At 41.2% G+C, this 19,436-nt stretch overlaps 3 protein-coding genes across 3 annotated transcripts; all 3 read left to right on the forward strand.

Moving 5' to 3' along the window:
* Positions 1 to 1,972: 1,972 nt before the first annotated feature.
* Positions 1,973 to 4,775, forward strand: LOC116190444 (protein WEAK CHLOROPLAST MOVEMENT UNDER BLUE LIGHT 1-like). The gene is given in 4 exon segments (XM_031520125.1): positions 1,973 to 2,291; positions 2,638 to 2,801; positions 3,053 to 3,767; positions 3,770 to 4,775. Coding segments are annotated over 3 exon segments (1,758 nt in total). The 5' UTR covers positions 1,973 to 2,291; positions 2,638 to 2,699; the 3' UTR covers positions 4,711 to 4,775.
* A 5,187-nt stretch (positions 4,776 to 9,962) lies between these two features.
* Positions 9,963 to 14,329, forward strand: LOC116190445 (probable LRR receptor-like serine/threonine-protein kinase At1g74360). The gene is made up of 2 exons (XM_031520126.1): positions 9,963 to 10,281; positions 10,855 to 14,329. Exons 1-2 carry the CDS (start codon positions 10,218 to 10,220, stop codon positions 14,100 to 14,102), a joined length of 3,312 nt encoding a protein of 1,103 aa, XP_031375986.1. The 5' UTR covers positions 9,963 to 10,217; the 3' UTR covers positions 14,103 to 14,329.
* A 2,665-nt stretch (positions 14,330 to 16,994) lies between these two features.
* On the forward strand, positions 16,995 to 17,987 carry LOC116190441 (dCTP pyrophosphatase 1-like). Its single transcript, XM_031520122.1, has 2 exons — positions 16,995 to 17,245; positions 17,570 to 17,987. The coding sequence occupies exons 1-2, from the start codon at positions 17,099 to 17,101 to the stop codon at positions 17,813 to 17,815; spliced, it is 393 nt and encodes a 130-aa protein (XP_031375982.1). The 5' UTR covers positions 16,995 to 17,098; the 3' UTR covers positions 17,816 to 17,987.
* Positions 17,988 to 19,436: the final 1,449 nt, after the last annotated feature.

Consider the following 19,436-nt stretch of genomic DNA (forward strand, 5'->3'; position numbering starts at 1 on the left):
GGCTAGTTTTCGTATTGTGCGGGTCCGCTTGTAACTTAGGGCACACTGTCCGCGCAGTTCCGCAGGACTAAAATTATTTCGAAAAATAATACCGTAATCGTAATTTATGTAATAACTAATACAACACATAATCTTATAATCATATAGTAATAGAATCAATATTATGGACGCTTGATTGTTAATAAAATTTTGAACATTTTATAAAGTATATAATTATTAATATATTGGTTATACGATATAAAAACTAACATCCCTCAGTACTTTGTCTAAATTTTATTTTTCATATTCAAAAAGTCATTTTTTAATTGGTCATTTTTCTCAGCTGATATTAAAACTTAAAAATTATTATAAAAAATTAAAATTTATTATAGAAAATTCATTTTAAAAAATCAGAGAATAGAACTTTGCGGCGAAGAGGAAATAATTTTGTACAATTATTCGGTAAATGTGAAAGTGAAAATATGGACAATCAAATAGACAGTAAATTAAAAAATGTCGAGTTCATTGGTAAAAAAGCATGAGCACAAGATTTCAAAAGGGAATTTTTTTTTCAGTTGATTGAATATTTTATCTTATAATTGTAAAGAAATTTCAAAATGATAAAAAGAATTTGTGGTATGATTTTGTGAGATGACTCGATACCGAAACTAACTTTAATTCATCATATACAAATAGATAGAATAAGATCTTAATCTTAATGTAAGACATGATAGTCTGTATAACTTAACTTTAATAGTCTAAATAGAATATTGGTGCTTAAAAATATTTTGAATATCTATTTATATTACTACAATAAAAATAAAATGAATTGCCAAAAAATCGCTTCATTATAGTTTAAAAACTTTCAAGAAATCACGTATGTAACCTATTAAATTAATTAATTTCTAAAGAAAATAAGAAGGTCCGTCTCTCGCAACAATCCATATTTGTTTAAAGAGTTAATTGCACTAGTGGTTTAAAAAGTTTCATAAATGTTACAGGTTGATCTAATTTTTTTTTTGGTAACTTGTTGGTACATTAAGTTTCAAAACCGTTTCAATGTAGTACATTTCGTCATCTCACGCTTGACGTCGTTAGTTCGACGTTGACGTGGCTCACTACGTGTCAGCACCTCTCTGACGTGGCCGAAACAATAAACAGAAAGGCGCCAAAATGTTTTGCAGAAGTTACATGATGGTGCAAACTCTTTTGAAATTGTAATTTAATAGTACAAAATGTTTTACAGAAGTTACATAATGGTACATAAGTTACAAAATGTTTTATCTCTCGTCCCTTTACTCTCCCCCTCATTCTCCTATGCGTGCATCCTCATAACCTTCACGCCTTTCTTTCCCCCATGGCCGACTGTGTATGTCAAAGCTCGGAGCAGTAGGAAGAGAGAGAGGTCTCCAGTGACCACGAGCCTTCCAACTACCGCTCCGAGCTTTGACATAGGTCGGCCATGGGGGAAAGAAAGGCATGAAGGTTCTGAGAATACACGCATAGGAGAATGAAGGGGAGAGTAAAGGGACGAGAAAGAAAACATTTTGTAACTTCTGTACCATTATATAAAACATTTTGTACTGTTAAATTACAATTTTAAAAGAGTTCGTACCATCATGTAACTTCTGAAAAATATTTTGGCATCATTCTGTTTACTGTTTTGGCCACCTCAGAAAAGGTGCTGACACGTAATGAGCCACGTTAGCGTTGAATTAACGACGTCAAACACGAGATGACATAATGTACTATATTGAAGCGGTTTTGAAACTTAATGTACCAATAAGTTACTCAAAAAATATTTTAGACCAACCTGTAACATTTAAAAAAAAATTTGGACCATCAGTGCAATTTATCATTATTTAAAACACATAGTTAAGTGAGAAATATTTTCTCTTACTTGAAAGCTACCTATGAGAATTGGGCCTTGGGTTTGGGTCCATTTTTTGAGCCCATTAAGCACTTGATTGACTCTCTTGCCGTCAGAGATCCCAAACCCGCAGCAAATCGGAAACGCCGCGACGTACCCCGGTCGACGATTTTCTGACATTTACGACGGCGACATACGGAAGACTCCGACCATGGAGCTTCCCCATCGATCGTTCCGAAGAACCGGCCCGTCAGCCTTTGTTCTCCAACTTCGTGGTCTCTTCGATCATGACGAGCTTTGGCAGCATTGTGTTCTAAGACACGCGATCCACGACAGCTCTCCTCATAGCCATGATCGCCCCTCCGAAGCTCCATTCCAGAAGATCTCTGGTTCCTCTTCCAATCCCCTGGTCGCTGGAAAATTCTACGACTGAGCTGTTCAGGTTGTCGTGATTACGGGTTCGGTCACTTTAATGATCTCTACTTGTCGCTAAAATGTGCTATTTTTGTCTACAAAAGTTGCTGTTTTTTCTCTTCAAATTCTGTGCTTCTGTATGTAAAGTTCATCATTTTCCGGGTTTGTTCGATGTTGAAGGCCGTCGTGTTTCTTTCTCATCAAGTAGTAAGCCTTGAACTCGTTCGAAAATTTGCCTTCTCTCAGTTGAGGACTCTCTGTGCTAGTCCCGATATCACCGGTTTTTCACGTAATTGGTCTATGGTGCTGGAGCTTTGCTTGACTTCGCGTGTTGGTTTAAGGGTGTCGATTAAAGCTGGCATTCATCTATGCAGGCTGCATTCTGTGCACTTGTGAGGGTCACAAGTAAGGTTGAGTTTGGATCGGGACCACAAATATGGGTGAAATCGATACCAAACCAATTGAGTCAGTCCAAGCTGCACTTTCCTTGTTTGGCGAGAAAGGAGATCAGAAGAAATACCGGACGAGCAGCAGTGAGGTAAGACGATCACGGTCTTGGTTCACAACACAACTTAAAAGAACGTGATGTTATGACTGGCAGGTCTGCTTTTGATTGCAGTTTCAATCATTTGTTAACGTGGAATAGTTTCATAGTGAACATGCTTTGTATCTCCGAGTCTGTGTGACATATCCAATAATCAGCTGAAAGTCCTTTGACTTAATCTGATGGGTTTGTTTGTGATTTTTGGTATTGATCTCTGATAAGTTGTCTGCTTGATGTTTTTACAGGGAGAAAGCGAGAAGGATGAGCTTCAGGTGCTGCAGAAGGAGTTGGCCAACTACAAGGTGCAACTCGAAGCAAAGGACTCTGCTCACATGCAAGTCCTTTTGAAGCTAAATCAGTATGAGGAGCGAACAAATGAACTTTCCTTGATGCTGATGAAGTCTGAGCTCGAGAGGGATCACCACATCGAGGAGTGTAGAGAAGCTGGAAACCGTGCTGATGAGCTTGAGTCCAAATTGAAGGAGATGGCTAATCATGTGTCGGAAACAGAGAAAATCCGTGAGCAGCTCTCGCATGTTATGAACGAGCTGAAAGCTACACAAGCGGAGCTTCTTGACCGGGAGAGTGAACTTGCCAGTGCAAGAGAGATGGAACTTAAGGCTCTGACACAGACAGAAATGATGGAGATGTCCGCTGCTATGGAGAGAGAGAAGATGGAAGAGCTGTTAAAGCAAGCAGAGGAGCTCGGCGAAGGTATCCTTGTGTTGAAGGCAGCTGCAGTGGAGGCTGAGAAAGAGAAAAGTTTGATATTGGCGGAGAAGGATGCTGAGATTGAGCAAGCCACAGAGGCATCAGTTCAAGTGCTAGAGCAGTTAGAAGATATGAAGAAACGGGTTGAACTGATGGAAGAATTAGAGAACCAGCTCCAGGCCAAGTCGGCGTTCATCGAGTCATTGCAGAGAGAACTTCAGGAAGCAAACGAGCTGCTCAGCTCATCTGAAAAGCCGCTTCTGAGACCCTGGTGAGTTTGGAAAATTTGAGGGCAGACTTGGGAGTTAAGGAAAGGAATGTCTCGGATTTAACTGTCTACATCGAAGTGATGGAAATGGAACGGAGCCGGTTAAAGGTAGAACTTAGCAACAAAAATGAAAATATCAACCACTTGAACGGCGACATTGAAGTGCTTGTGAATCACTTGGAGGAAGCAAAAGCCGAGTTAGCTGAGATCAAGGAAAAGGAGAGCGATGCTCAAGTAGAAATAGCTTTGCTGAAGGCTGAGCTTCATAAGGCAAGATCGAGACTAGCAGCAGCTGAGGCAGCTGAAGCGAGGGCTAACAGCATGAAGTCGGGACTCTACCTTGCTGTTCAACAGCTCGCGGTTGAAGCGGGAGAGGCCAAGAAGGAGAACCAGAGGCTAAGAGTGGGAGCTGATAACATCGAGGATGAAGCTGAAGCTGAAGACAAAGGCGACTTCCCTTTCGGCGGCGACCCCCAGATCCAAACCTCATCTTCTAATGAAGGACACCACGCAAAAACCAAGTCTAATATAACAATCCTGTTGGAGGAATACGAATCTCTTATTCGGAAGACTGAGATGGCTGATCAGCTATCAAGAGCGGAAGATCCCAATCAACACCCTATATCTGAAAACAAGGACGAAGTCGAAGCACTGAAGAAAGAGCTCGAAGCAGCAATGGTGAAGACCGGGGAGTTTAGGACTCGGGCTGAGCAGGCAATGAGCAGGGCGGAGTCGGCGGAGAAAGCTAAGTGGGCTCTTGAAGATCAGCTGAGGAAATGGCGGGAGCAGAAGCAGAGAAGGAAGATGGCTTTAGCCGTCCTTCGGGACGAATCCCAACCCCCGAAGTTCAATCCTCCCCCTGCATACGATGAGACCGTATCGACACGTCCTCCACTCGGCAAGTTTCTTAACATGAAATTCTAGATCCGAGTTGTAACAAAAACAAAAATGGACATCAGTTCCGAATAAAGTTGGGGACTTCGATTAAATGCCGATGCCTCATCAAAGCTGCAGGGATGTGATCATTACGAAATCGGTTACTTTCTTATCGGAGGTGAGTCAAAACAACCCGACACAGTAATGATGTAACGAACTCAAAATTCGGCATAACCTCCCTTTCCGGGCCGATCATTAGATGTCTAATCTCATTCCTATAAGAAATGAACTCACAGTGTATGAATGCGGAATTGTTTTCTATCAGTAGCTGTAAGAAACTGGAAGCAGAAACTGTCGTCTTTGGTTCACACGGATGAGGAGACGAGACCTCTTCACCCGTGCAATCCGACGATATCTTGGACCGTAGGCTCCCTTTTTTTAAGTACAAAAAAAAGTTTAATATTACCATATAGTAGTACAATATTTTGAAAAATTTTATCACATAACACGTGTATTTTTATTTTCACCATTTAGCACGATATTTTGAAAATTTTTTATGGCATAATACAACAAGTAATAATTTTACCAGATAGTACAAAAATATATATAAAAAAATTCACTAGATAGCACAAAATTGTGAATTTTTTTCATCATAGAGCACAAAAAACTGACGAAAAACTAAATTCGTGTTACATGGTGAAAAAATTTCAAAATTTTGTATTATGTGGTGAAATTATTATTTAGTGTGCTATGTCATAAAAAAATTTCAAGATATCGTGCTGAATGATAAAATTAATATAATATGTGTCATGTAGTGTAAAATTTTAAAATATCGCACGATACGATGATATAAATCCAAAAAAATAATTATGCTTAGGCAGCAGTCATTGCCAGTCAAAACAATGATATCCTGGTCTGACTTCCGCCCGCACCTCGTCACACGGAAGAGGAGCAGTAATTGCTGACCCCCCAAAGTCACTCCTCTCCGCATGTGAATCGACCCCGACAAGCACGTAAAAGAAAACCTCCGAGCTAAGTTTCATTACAGGACTCGACTTGACATTTTCCGGTGAATACCGAATAATGGACGTGGATAATCGTTTAAACTCGACGTTTGTTCTGTCCGTCGGATTGACGAGTTTCGGAATAAGATTACACATTATTCGAGAATGGTCTCCACAGTTGATTATTAAGTCGGGTTTGAGATATAGAAATACTTGCTCTCTCTCGCATGTTGTATAAGAAATGGCCAGTCAACTACTTGCAAAATGAAAGCGAGACATAAACTTTTTTTAGCTAATAATTACACATTTTTTACTTAAATTAGGTAATAATTCAATTAATTTATGACCGACCAAATGGAATTCGCTGTAGGGGGGAAATTGCTTATGTGTCTGCTGACGTGTGTGGTGCTGGCTGGTCCAACTTGCTTTCTGGATGATGATTTAAAAATTTTAACCTAATTAATATTGATTTCAACTTTTTCGGCTTTTAAAATTAAAAATTAATTGGTTAATCAGTCAATTGAATAAATTGTTCTCTTTTTTTTTTCTGGGTTTGGTCAATTAAATTGATTAATTAGTTCGTCTAGTCGTTCTTAGCGGATGCTAAACTTCAATTTCACGTGTGGGCCACTTTAAATTGTTCGAGTAAATTTTACAAAGAAAATCATACTTGTGTATGTTAACATGCAATGCAATATGTCACGATAGAATCGGCGTCTTTAATTTTTGTTTTTTTCCCTTAAATTTTCATTAAGAGAGAAATGGTGTATCAAAATACACTGATATGATAAAAATAATCTCGAACTTAACTATTTTTATAACGGAAGGTGCATCATAGACCTAATATGATAAATCCTGCACTCGCATGTAAGGTAGAGGTCCGTCCGTTTTAGCTTTATTTTCAAGTTATGTACGGTCAAAAAAATGTAATAAAAACAATTTTTAATTATTTTAAAATATAAATTGGAGAAATTATTGAGATGTCCAAATTAGTTAATGCTGCACTCTGAGATTTTTCATTTTTTTCTGGTGGGTATTTTAATTCAACTCCACAACCAGTATTAGTTGACATCCGCGCGTTGTACGGTAAATTTTTATATTGAATATTTAACATATATAATGTACAAATGGATATAGATGTAAAAACTATATGATAAAAATCTTATATTTTATCAAGTAGACAAAACAAATACTACAAACAATGAAAAAACTAAATATTATGATGGCAAACGAATATGTAATCAAACCATTTGATTATATGTGAAGATTATATGTATAGAGAGCCAATAATCCTATAGTATTAACCCGATAGTTGACATACATGGCTGGATGACTTGTCTCATGGGTTTGCAAGGAATTCATTGTATGATTGCAACGATTAGTCATACGAAATCTAAATACTCCATGTTATAGAAAAATATATTATAAATTTATAATTTGCATTAGTGTAATAGAAAATGGGGGATTTAGAGCATGGGAAAAATTGTCGTGTATAAAAATATGATGCAAAAAGAAGAATTTTCGTTTCGTATTTATAGAGCATTTAGTACATTGAATTTGAGAAAATATCACTTATATCGAGGAATTCGTTGAAGACATCGAGAATTCTTTTAATTTTTCAAAAAAAGAATTATATATATATTATTACATACAAATAATATAGACGAATAATCAAAATACGTCGAATATGATTAAAAAATATATAGTAAAATTTATTGAACTGAAATTGAAAGGTCAATTCAATGTGGAATTTAGGGTTATCGAAAGAATTGATTTGAGAAAATAACGATATTTTACCAGGAGTCAAAAGTTTTCAAATGGAGCTCTCATATTCCGTTCTTCGATTTCTATATATTATATATTGATCGATTGATATGTTAATAGTTGATAATTTGAATCTTCTCTTTTGACTTTTGACTTGTAACTAAATTATTATATGAACTATGTGTCTTTTATTTATTTATTCAAATTTATGAAATTCCATCTACTCGTGACCCTTAATAATCTTTTATCAATACACCGAAAATTCCTTTTAATCCATTAAATATTTTAAATAATTAGATATTAACAATCAAAGTTAAAGTTTCCTCTTTAAATTTTACATATAGTACGACATGAGAATATTGGTTTTAGAGGTTTGTCGTAAAGATTCTGTCTTGTCTTCTTAAACAAATCTTAGGGTTGTTTGTTAAAATTTGCATTTTAGTAATTTTCCTTCAAATGAGAGAGAGAGAGAGAGAGAGAGAGAGAGAAACTAGAACAATCGCCTTTGTATTTTTATTATATAAATAAGGAGCGATTCAGCAATTATATCAGAAAGAAAACCTCAATCTTACATTTTTGTATTAAAATGCTTTGTTACTCCTCATATTGTGATGATAAAATCTATATATATATATATATATATATTAATAAAGTTTCCAAAATCGACATAGTTTAGCTCAAAATTGAATTGAGGTTGAAAGTGAACAACTTCAAACTAGAAAGTGCTAAATGTCTACAGATTGAAAGCACAAAACTGTATTGCACATGCCTCGACATATTGCTTCTTTTCCGGCGGTCTAATTTCCATTAAGTAAAATTATATTTCAGAAATGATCAAGCGTGCTCCTAGTTAGGACGGTATGCATGTCGTGATTATTGATTGTCAAATATTTTCTTTTAGGTAATATTCAAGTTAGCCATCTTCTAAGTTGTCATATACTTTTGCATCCTTAGATTGATTAGGGTAATGTATCTATATATATGCCTTTATTCAATAGCTACTCGTCGGGAGCAAATGGGTGGATTTGGAAAAGAGGGTCCAAATGGGGAATAACGGGAGCAAAAGATGATAAATTAATTATATTTGGGGGAAGAAAATGATGATAAATTTAAAATAACGGTGCAATACAAATGTGAAATTCCACGTCAGCCATTGACCAAAAAGCAGTGGCTTCTAACCTCTTCTTTGATTTCTTAATCCGCATTTTGACTAAAACCGCCAAAACCACCTTCTCCAGTCTCTTTGTCCTCGACATAGGGATGGCAATTTTGCCCCGATCCGTCCCAATCCGTTCGAAGCGGATATTACCCGCCCCCGAGGCTAGGGCAGGATAGGGATGAAGCCAACATTGGATACCCGTGCACATGGCACGGTACTGGATATCTGATTCACATTGACTTTAGGATAATTTATCATCACCAGATTAAATCAATGCGGTTTTATTAGATTATTGTGGCCCGATATTACTATCATATCACGATAAATAACATCGAGTGGCTCCCCACAACATCATATCAAATAAAAATATTATTGTTCAAACCATTAGCTCAATCCACGATTAACTTGAGTTTAGGCAGGGCAGCTAATCACTATGCCTAATCTTTCAAACTCGGTGCTATAAACCCACGGCTAATTTTTATTATTCAACAAAACTTAATGGGGTTTAAAACTCTTAAAATGAAAATTGTCCTCTTCAAAAAGAAATTATCCGCTTTTATAGTTGTTGTTGCTTATAAAATTCACCAACCAAAAAAAGTGCCATTTTCGTCCACTTCCTTTGATGGTATTTAAAGTTTAAAATGTTACGACTCAACGACAACAAATCACAAAAGAGAAACATTAAGAAACAAATGCAGTTTTCATTTGAAATTAAGAAATTTCGTACTCAATTTTCACTAATTATTTGTCATTTTATATTTATATATTGAAAGCATGAGCTTTTTTATAATAAAAAAATTAAAGAGAAATTGAAAAAATATTTAAAAAGAGAGAGAGAAATTAGAGGACGCAAATGTGTCCTTCTAGAACTGACAAAATAGAACGACATATATAAATGGGAAAAGCTGAAAAATTGACTCTTTGCATCGAATACACGGGGCAAACCGGTCAATGGAGGCGGCTCAACTGCCTCTTTTAATTGGGAAACATGCTATATTGCAGTTTTTCATAGTTGGTCAAGATTCCAAATTCGCTACTCAGATTTTTTGTAATTCTTTATCCTATTTCCTAATTCTTATCAAATCCATAAAATCTCGTCATAATAGAAAAAATACTACAAAATTTTATTTAATTGGCAAAAAGAAAATCAAAATTTTAAAAGGAAACGAGAAAATTCAACTTCCAATAAGAAATCATATGATTAAGTCATATGAAAATTACGATCTTTAGATAATATGAAATAAACAAGAGCGTGCGTGCGGAAAGAACAGCGACACCCATACGAGAAAACAAACTGCTCAAAGATTATGACTCGCCGGACATTGGTCCACCGTGACATCAATATTTATTATAATGACAACAATCTCACAACTCAAATTAAGAAAAAGGCTTTAGAATAAAACAAGCAGAGGCTTGCTCCAGCTTCTAGTTTGCCTTCCTTGGTCGTTGTTATCTGCAGGTGCCCAACATCATATTTGTGCTTTCGCTCTTCAATTTCTTATCACGTTCTACAATAAGTTATCGGCGAACTTCTTGCTTCCGACTGGTCGGAGCCTGGCAAAGCGAAGAAGAGCAGAGTTAAAGAAGAAGAAGAAGGAGAAGATTGAGAGGTGGAGGAGAGAATTATCATGTCAGATGAAGAAACCGATTCCTGGAAAATTCTGCTGACTGTTTTCATGCTGTTCCTCGGGGGTAAGAAGCAGAAGCTGATTTTTCAGTCTGATTTTCTTTATTTTTATGCCAAGTTTTTGCATTTTTCGAGGAAGTCGATGTTTCAGATTAGAAAAATGAGGAGACCCTTTTCCCGAGGATGATTCCGGTTAACATATCACATGGTTTTCTGAGCTCAAATTCTATCCCGATTGATGGATTCTCGGAAAATGTTTTCTGGGTGTTTCCTGGGTACTGTATTGGTTTTGAGCTCGAAATCCATTCCCGGCGATGAATTTGGCAAACGCGTTTTTCTGGTATTACCCGATTCTTGTATTCATTTTCCAAGAACGCTGCTGTTTCTTTTTTTGTCCCTCTCCCTCTATTTTGAAAACGAAAACCCGACTCCGAGGAAGAGAAAACGAGGGAGATTCTACCAAACTTAAAAGTATGGTATCTGAGGCTTCCATCACTGTCAGATGGCAGAATCCCTGTTTAGCACAGGGACAACGGATTTTTAGTTTCCAGAAAGTGACCATTTTCCGTAGCGCCGAGGATGATCTCAACTGACAAGCATTGGTGTCGGTTTTTTTTTTTTGGTTGTTACGGTGACAGTTATAGCAGTTCTTGGGGATTCCATAGACAGAGACAGAGAAGTTCTGCTGAATCTGAAGCAATTCTTGGAAGAATCCAATCGGGTGAACCGAGGCCACTACTCGGAATGGAATTCAAGCTCCAGCCCCTGCGTTTGGAAGGGAATCCGTTGCAGCACGCCAAACGGCAGCACATCGGCAAGAGTCAGCGGCGTTGACCTCTCCGGGAACACCATCTCAAGTGCTATCTTCCATAACTTCTCTGCCCTGACAGAGCTCTCCTACCTCGACCTCTCCCAGAACACCATCGGCGGCTCGATCCCCCAGGACCTGAGCCAGTGCCCAAAGCTCTCATACCTCAACCTGTCGCACAACCTCCTAGAAGGGGAGTTAAACCTTACAGGATTACGCAACCTCCGCACTCTCGACTTATCGATGAACCGTTTCGGTGGAGAAATCCGGTCGAGCTTCTCCACTATATGTGACAGTTTGGTAGTCTTGAATATCTCATCCAATAATTTGACGGGCAGCATCGGGGACTCCTTTGATCAATGCTACAGGTTGGAGCACCTCGACTTGAGCACGAATAAGTTCATTGGGAACATATGGGGCGGGTTCGGGCGGCTCCAGAAGTTTTCGGTCTCAGAGAATTATCTCAGCGGACAGCTCTCAGCCTCGAGCTTCCCGCAGAACTGCAGCCTCCGGATAATGGACTTTTCCCAGAACAACTTCTCAGGTCTGGTCCCCGAAGAAGTGTCGAACTGCCGGAATCTGGTGATCTTGAACCTGTGGGGGAATAATTTCACGGGGCAGATGCCAGGTGGAATTGGCTCGATCTCGGGCCTCAAAGGTCTTTTTTTAGGAAACAACAGCTTCTTGAGGGACATCCCTGAGTCACTATTAAACCTCAGTAACTTGGCATTCCTGGACCTAAGCAGAAACAAGTTCGGGGGCGAGATACAGGGCATCTTCGGGAGGTTTACAAGTGTCAAGTATCTAGTCTTACACGGGAATTCATACACGAGCGGGATCAAGTCGTCGGGAATCCTAGAGCTGCATAACCTCGTCAGATTGGACCTGAGCTTCAACAACTTCTCTGGCCCTTTGCCGTCTAAGTTGTCTCAGATGCAGAGCTTAAAATTTCTGATTCTCGCGTCCAATCAATTCAATGGAACCATTCCAGTCGAGTTCGGGAGCTTTCCCAGACTTCAAGCTCTTGACCTTTCCTACAACGAGCTTACTGGCACGATCCCGCCATCGCTTGGGAACTTGACCTCTCTCTTGTGGCTAATGCTTGCGAACAATCAGCTGACGGGCCAAATCCCACCTGAGATCGGTAACTGCTCAAGCCTGCTGTGGTTAAATCTTGCTAACAACCAGCTCACCGGAAATTATCCGCCTGAATTAGTCAATATTGGGCAGAACCCAAGAGCGACTTTCGAGTCGAATCTGCTGGATAACGATCATGTCATCGCTGGCTCAGGGGAGTGCCTTGCCATGAGGAGATGGATTCCTGCTGATTATCCTCCCTTCAGCTTTGTATACACATTACTCACCCGGAAAACTTGCCGAGGCATATGGGATCGGCTTCTAAAAGGGATCGGGCTATTTCCGTTATGTGGTGCAGAATCCTCCACGCAAACATATCAAATCTCAGGTTACGTACAGCTCAGTGGGAATTCGCTATCTGGTTTGGTTCCTTCAGAGATTGGGAAGATGAAAAATTTTAGCATGATTAATCTGGGAATGAATAATTTTAGCGGTGAGTTTCCTAGAGAGGTTCGGCAATTGCCCCTCGTGGTGCTAAACTTATCGAGTAACGGATTTTCTGGTGCAATTCCTAGTGAGCTCGGGGACAACAAGTGCCTTCAAAACCTCGACTTGTCTAATAATAATTTTTCGGGTATGTTTCCAACAAGCCTCAACAACTTGACCAACTTGAGCAAGTTCAATGTTTCGTACAATCCATTCATCTCAGGGGCGATTCCAGCGACGGGGCAATTGGCTACGTTCGAGAAGGAATCCTTCCTCGGGGATCCGCTATTGCATTTACCTTATTCCTCCACAGGCCAAGGTCACTCCCCGAATAGCACAAGACATCGAGGGTCCGGTACCCCAAAGAAGCCCTCGAAGCTCGTTGAGTCCATGGTGTTCCTAGCTCTTATCTCGGTCTTCCTCCTATTCGGAATCTTCTCGTTCATAGTATGTACCCTCATTGAGAGCCCGCTCGACTTGGCAGACAGAGATCTCTTGGAAAATGCTAAGTACGAGCAAGAGTTTGGATCGAGTTCGGGCTGCTCTTCCCCATGGCTGTCGGAGATGGTCCCAGTGATCCAATTAGTAAAGCGGGCCTTCACTTACGCTGACATTCTGAAGGCGACTGGGAACTTCTCAAACGATAAGGTCATCGGGAAAGGAGGGTTCGGAACGGTTTACCGGGGAGTGCTCCCTGATGGAAGAGAAGTGGCTGTCAAGAAGCTCCAGAGGGAAGGAATCGAAGGCGAGAAAGAATTCCAAGCTGAGATGGAGGTCTTGTGCGGTGATAGCTTCGACTGGCCACACCCGAACCTCGTGCCCCTATACGGTTGGTGCTTATACAGGTCGGAGAAAATATTGGTGTACAAATACATGGAAGGTGGCAGCCTAGAGGATCTCATATTGGATCGGTTGAGGCTGACGTGGCAGAGGCGGGTCCATATCGCAGTGGACGTGGCCCGGGCCCTGGTGTTCCTCCACCACGAGTGCTTTCCCGCAATCGTCCATCGGGACGTGAAGGCAAGCAATGTGCTGCTGGACGGTAGTGGGCGGGCCTGCATGACAGACTTTGGGCTGGCCCGCACAGTGGATGCCGGGGACAGCCACGTGAGCACGGTGGTGGCAGGGACTATTGGGTACGTGGCCCCGGAGTACGGGCAGACGTGGCGGGCCACCACGAAGGGGGACGTGTACAGCTTTGGGGTGCTGGCAATGGAGCTGGCCACGGGGCGGCGGGCCTTGGACGGAGGAGAGGAGTGCTTAGTAGAATGGGCCAGGAGGGTTTTCGGGCCACCCGGCTCAGACCGGGCTGTGCTGCCTGTGGCCGTCCTGGGGTCGGGCCTGGCAGAGGGAGCCGAGGAGATGTGCGAGCTGCTGAAGATCGGGATCCGGTGCACGGCCGAGTCGCCCCACCTGAGGCCGAACATGAAGGAGGTGTTTGGGATGCTATTCAGGGTTTCTAGCAACTGGAGGGATCAAATTCACAGCAACGGATCTTCTCCAGCATCAAAGTGATTAATTAATCACACACTTCAATTGAAGAGCCAAATGTGAATAGTGTTTTTTGCTATTTACAACACACAAGCACATTGATTAGAATCTCAGACTTGTCTTCTTTTTTTTTTTCTTCTTTTTTTTTTCCCCTTTTTTCCCCCGCCCCCTTACTTCAGAGTTCAGAGGTTTTTATTCTTCTTGTACACAGAAATCATTGTCAATAGATTTACCACAATTTTGATCGGAAATGTTCCTGCTAGAGTAGACAATAACGTGTCGGGATCGAGCTCGGCTCGACTCGCCTAATAATAACATGGATAGTACTAGGATGTCCTCAAAATCTGACTTTACCCACAAAGACATCCGGAAAGTGTTCATACCAAATTTCCGCAGGACTCGAGATGGACTGCATGAGAAACGAAGAAATTCAACTGAGTGAGTGGGGAATTCGGCCCATTGATGTTTAATTATGGACTCGGGCTGAACTATGTGCTAAAGAATTAATGGCAAATCACAATTAGTGGAAGGACTAGGAGTGGGGCTAAACGAGATTGATTTAACTGTAATGGCTAAGATCGTTAGTGGACGAGAAGAATTGCGAGTTGATGATTATCAAACAAATTGGTTGCAAGCATGCGAAATTCGTGGGGGAATTCGGTCAATTGTTGAATAATAATTATCTCAAAATTAATAATGGGACTCAAGCGTTGTGCGAAATTATTTATTAACTATCTTTAGTATATTCTATTATTTAAAATTAAATAGTAAAACCTTAATGTTATATTTTTTTCCCCTTCAAGACACTCTCGCCCTAAAAATCCCTCTCAAGCATCATCATGAGCGACTTCATCGTCACGGTGCCGTGAACCACCCCAAACCACCATATAAGCCATCGCGACGAGTTTTTACCCTCACCACCACCGAATCCGAGCTCCAGTCAGTACTCAAAACCAGATTAAGTAGTAGTACCATTTCCTCTCAAGATCCGCTCAATTTTTGAGACGATTCTGGCGATATCTCTTTACGGGCGGACGAAATCGTAGGATCAATGAGCGTGATAAGATCGTAAACTTTAAAACATAAAACTGCTTTTGTTATACGAGTTGAAAGGAAATGCTTCGTGGGTCCGCCCCCGGATTGTGTCGATTGGGAATTGGATTGAACAATCAACATATTAAGGCCCGCAGCCCACGAGGAGGAGTGGACCACTCGCGGGGGCGGCACCGCTTTTCGATTTATTAAAGACATCATTTAAGCACTTGCTTTAAGCACAAATCATCTCATTCAATTGGTGCATTCGTACGAATCTGGCATAAAACAAAATTCTTAGGAAATCCATTCAGATTGCGATGTCGTGCCCTGACACGAGTGTATCTCACAAGATTCTGTCGACGACATAAGATAGAAAAATCATTTCTTGACCAAACTTACGATTGAACCGAACCCTCATATCCGAGTGGCATTCGCCGTGATTCAACCAGTCACAGCGAAGCGATGCAATTGCGCTTTCAACATGATACTACATATGTGAGATTGAATTCCATTTTCCTTTCACAGGTTCTGTTGTGGTGCATGCGTATTCAGGAGAGGAAATAGGGAGAATGTCCATTAATATAGCTCCCGGAAATGACCGGGTGATCTGAGGTGTAATCAATTGTATGGTTCAATTTAGCTTTTTCATTGTTGAATAATCAATGAATTATTTATTTACTCATCAGTAATTGTAATCAAATGGTTTAAAAAATGATTGCACAATGATAGGGATTTGCACCATAGAATTCCCGGAAATCGAGAAACAAATTTACGGGAAGCTTCTGGACATTAATGATGTCTGGAGATTGCTCGTGGAGTTTTTTTTTTTTTTTTTTTCCTTTGCATCACGATGCATGGATTATGGATCGACTTCTCGTCAGACCTATTGGGAAGGATGCCAGAGTGGGTTCCATGGTCTCTAAGCAAGGATATTGCGAATGGCCAAGAACAGCAGATCCGCATGCGTGAGGAGTTGAGGGAGCTAGTTCATATGCTGCAACCTCAGCAACGAGATCGATCGGTCTGGACAGTTTCCGAATGTGGACAGTTTTCTGTTGCTGCAACATGGGAGTAATTTCTGCCAAGGGAGAGTAAAATCCAATGGGGTAGGGCAATATGGTTTCCATGGAACATTCGCGGTACTTTCATTCATTTGTTGGATGGCGCTCAAGAACAAATTATTAATGAAAGTTAGGTTCACTACGATGTGGCGTTTATGGAAGAGTTTGCTTGGAAGGTTTGGGGTGTATAGAGAAGTGAAGGATTTGAACTCCGACCTGGCTTGGGTTTGTCTATTAAATGTTAGAAGGTTTGGACTCTACTATTCTTCACTTGGTCTGCACGTGTTATATATATCGGTGTGGCAGAAGCGCAACCTTCGAATTTTTGAGAAGAAGACTAGCCCGATCCCACTCTTATACTACAGATATATGATAGGTCTTGTAAAGTTAAAAGTGTGTGCAATTCCTAATCTTGAGGCTGGGCTAGATACTTCATTAGCTGGTAATTTTGACGCAAATAGTCCTTAAATTTTTGTACATTCAGGTTTTTTTTAATCAATGATATACTCAAGACACTTTATTTTTTTCTTAAAAAAAAAAAGAAGGAACCTACCTAGACTACATATGTGCTCGCGTGTGTGAGTGTTTGTGGGCGGGGGGACCTGTCACAATCCTCAGGCGGAATCAAATGGCCATAAATCCAACAATTTGCTGCCTTTGCAAGTTGAAGCGAATCGTTATGGAGAGTGGGACAGAGTCACTGATATCAAATCATGTTGTATGGGAAAGGCGAGACACGTTCACATTCTCCCCGATCTCGATATTATCAGGGTTCGAATTGCAATAGTTGATTGCGGCGCATCATCAGCCGCGGTGACTTGCCCGACCCGACTTTGCTGGCCCATGCCTGCTTTATTGGGTCTTTAAATTTGGGCATTTCATAATCAAATTTGATGCTTAGCCACAAGCTAGGAAGAGGAGAGTATGGAGAGCTCTCGATATGTCGTTGAGGAGCTGCCAACAATGGCAAAGGATGTTTCCTTGTTGGAGCTGAGACAGAGGCTTGCTGAGTTCGCCCATGTCAGAGGCTGGGATCAGTTTCACAGCCCCAGAAATCTCCTCCTAGCCTTGGTATATATATGTATAAATATATATATATATATATATTCCCTTTCCTATGCTTTTCTCACGATACTGTGGTTCCATGTTCGGGTGACGAACACCGACAGCCCGTAAAGCCAAACTGACTGACTCGGACTACTTAGACTTGTTATTTGATCCCATGTCATGATCCTATGGATGTGTCGTGGTTAACGGGAGCAGTCATCACCTTTAATGCGTACAGTTTAAGCAATGGTTGAATCTTTTTCACGACTCGGTTGAGGCAGTCATGAAATTCGATACGTCAGGTGATGAGATGTTATGTAAGTTAGATTGATCCATGAACTGGTGCAGGTGGGAGAAGTAGGCGAGCTGTCGGAGATATTCCAGTGGAAGGGGGAAGTGGCAAGAGGGCTGCCCAACTGGACCCCGCGCGACAAGGAACACCTCGCTGAGGAACTCTCCGACGTCCTCCTCTACCTCATCCAGCTGGCGGATGTCTGTGGCCTCGACCTCGGCGAGGCAGCCCTCTCGAAAATCATCAAGAACGCCCGGAAATACCCTGTCATCGACCGAAACTACTCCTCCCCGGACCATTAGCCTGGAAATATAATTTGAGCAGGCTTGCTCTGCCATACATCATATCGAGCCAGTGTCGACCGTCCAATAAGAGAGGCTCGTGAGATCGTTGTGGTCTTCCTAATCTAATATGGAAATTTTTGTTTCTTTGTTCTCTCTTAGTGAGGAATTGATAGTGCAAATCTTGTCAATCGTCTTTGAGTCGTCGTACTTTGCGGTCTTCAACCGTAACCCACGTAACATACAATCACAAGTCTATCTATTCTTCCAAGCAGTAGCTCGGCACTTAAAAGGACTTCTCAAGAACTATTCGAGAAATTGTTGCAAAAAACTTGATAAAAGCGATATCTCACTTGACGCTCTTAAGAATGACAACGACGGAAACAGAAACGGGGAAGCAATCCGGCTCACCGGTCATGATAAGCAGCTCAATTGATAGTCTATCCCAAAATAAAATGCCGATATGTCTGTGCGCACCCGAATTTCGTCTCGTCGGGGCACGCAATGCGCGCGCCTAAATGCAACGCGGCTTGGGAGTGTCCACCTTCCCGGGGACGCGCGACGGACGCACGTGAGAAGGAGTCGCCACTTGCCATTTTACGACCCAAGAGTCGAGGGCCGGCAAGTTTCCCGGGTCTAGGGGTACGGGGTACACCTAATTTGCTAAGGCAATGGTCTTGTACGGAACCGGAAATTCCGAATTCGGGGGTTCTATTACGTGTGGGCCTATATCCCACACGCCCTTTCGGTACTCTAGCTTGCTAGGCTTGCCCTTTTATTTATTTACCACATGATTAAGTTCCGCTCATCTTACGCGTTTTGACACCGTAAATTCGAAGGAACACTCCGACCGTCCACTTTCCGACCGGGATTATTACATGACTAAATATGCATCGTAAAACCCTTACATTGTTCTCTCAAATATAAATTACAATGACTGAATCCCGGTTGGTTCGTGTTCGGCCGTTATTTCACTCATGCTCACCGTATGGTTTGGAAAAGACCGAAATCGAAAATAATGCAACGCGGGCTCATGGAGCCGGTGGTCGGGTCCGACCGGACCGACGGATAACAGAAGAATCGTTTGATTCTTGAGACAGCCGTGGGACAGGTCGAGCTCCCGGGTCATGTCCTGACCACGACTCATTCATCCTATCTGAGTTGTCTTTCCACTTAGACATCACTAAGATTGGGACGTTGAGTCGAGGCAAGACCCGATGCCGCACTCGGGTTGCGCGCTCTCAATGTGCATTGGCGTTGGACCCCGTGATATCGTTTCCTATGAGTTCAGGCTTGAACCGCGATGAATACAACAAATAACAGAAAAGTACATGTTGCAAAGAGCACGTATTATCATGTTGCATACACATAATTACATAAACAAAATTATTTAAACGAGGCATGTGCGTTATCGGTGGGGAATCCAAGTAGGAAAAGCGATTGGATATCTTTGGAAAATGTCCAGAGGACTGAATTGAACGATTTTAAAAAATGGGGGACCGATTTGGAAATCCCGAAAGTTTGGGGACTGATTTGCAAATTCTAAGAGTTTGGGGACTGATTTGAAAATTCTAAAAGATGGGGGACTGATTTGTAAATCACAAAATATGGGGACTGATTTGTAAATTTCGAAAGATGGGGG

Source organism: Punica granatum, unplaced genomic scaffold, assembly GCF_007655135.1.
Source record: "Punica granatum isolate Tunisia-2019 unplaced genomic scaffold, ASM765513v2 Contig00437, whole genome shotgun sequence".
Classification (NCBI taxonomy): Eukaryota; Viridiplantae; Streptophyta; class Magnoliopsida; order Myrtales; family Lythraceae; genus Punica; species Punica granatum.